The sequence below is a fragment of the Helobdella robusta genome, assembly GCF_000326865.2.
Source record: "Helobdella robusta unplaced genomic scaffold HELROscaffold_24, whole genome shotgun sequence".
Lineage (NCBI taxonomy): Eukaryota > Metazoa > Annelida > Clitellata > Rhynchobdellida > Glossiphoniidae > Helobdella > Helobdella robusta.
In genome coordinates this window covers 2,515,496-2,516,414 of record NW_008704261.1, presented here as the reverse complement: position 1 = coordinate 2,516,414, position 919 = coordinate 2,515,496, and the positions used below count along the sequence as shown (strand labels likewise).

The 919-nt window shown below is 41.4% G+C and overlaps 1 protein-coding gene across 1 annotated transcript in view; it reads left to right on the top strand.

The window, feature by feature from the left end:
* Positions 1 to 565: 565 nt before the first annotated feature.
* Positions 566 to 919, top strand: part of HELRODRAFT_172833 (hypothetical protein) — a gene marked incomplete at both ends in the record, with an annotated part of 1,408 nt that continues 1,054 nt past the window's right edge. The window contains one exon of the mRNA XM_009019463.1: positions 566 to 914. Within this exon, the coding sequence (XP_009017711.1) occupies positions 566 to 914 (349 nt within the window). The remainder of the gene's footprint in view (positions 915 to 919) is intronic.

Genomic DNA, 919 nt, shown 5'->3' with positions numbered 1-919 from the left:
AATGTTTGTGTTTGTTTCATTTATTTTATTTAATCACATTCATTCCTTCCATAAAGCTTACGAGACTGTTAATTTGGATGCTTGCTTACGATCGTAAATGATCACGTAGGCGTGCGAACTGAAATGAAGCTCTCCGTTAGGTAGGAGTTTAAATATATTAAATAACTTGAAACAACACATTAAAACACATTAAATAAGACTAATCGTCGTTCACAAATGTGATTCAAAAAGTGGATGTGCTGGTTAAGCTATAAAATAATTAATGAATCACCGATATAATCTTCCAGAAAAAATTTTTAAATATTGTACAACAAAATGTAATTATACAAATGTATAAGAACTTTGTGTTAGTTTCATTCATTCCTTCCTTAAAGTTTAGGAGACTATTAATCTAGGTGCTCGCTTACGATCGTAAATGATCACGTGTGAACTAAAATGAAGCTCTCCGTTAAGTAGGCGTTTAAATATCGGTATAAAGGCAAATGTTTCATGTTCTCCTGTACCGTTTCAGTTAACCTCGCGTTCTCTCTATCTCCCCCGTCTCGTCTAAATTTTTCATCGCGAAATGTCTGCTAACGTCGAATCTAACGCCGATGTAGGTGATGCGCAGAAGACAGCCGCTTCCAAAAAATCTGCCGCCGGTGGCAAGAAAAAGTCAGCGGCCGCCGCAAGTACAAAAAAAGTCGTAGAACATCCGTCCTACAACGAAATGGTTCGCCAGGCTCTCGTCGCTCTCAAAGAACGCGGCGGATCGTCCAGGCAGGCCATACTCAAGTACCTCATGGCAAACTTCAAGGTCGGAAGCGACGAACACTCCGTCAACACCCACCTCANAGTAGCCCTGAGGAATGGCGTCAAGTCGGAAACGCTAAAGCAGTCGAAAGGATCTGGAGCCTCAGGCAGTTTCCGCCTCGGTGCC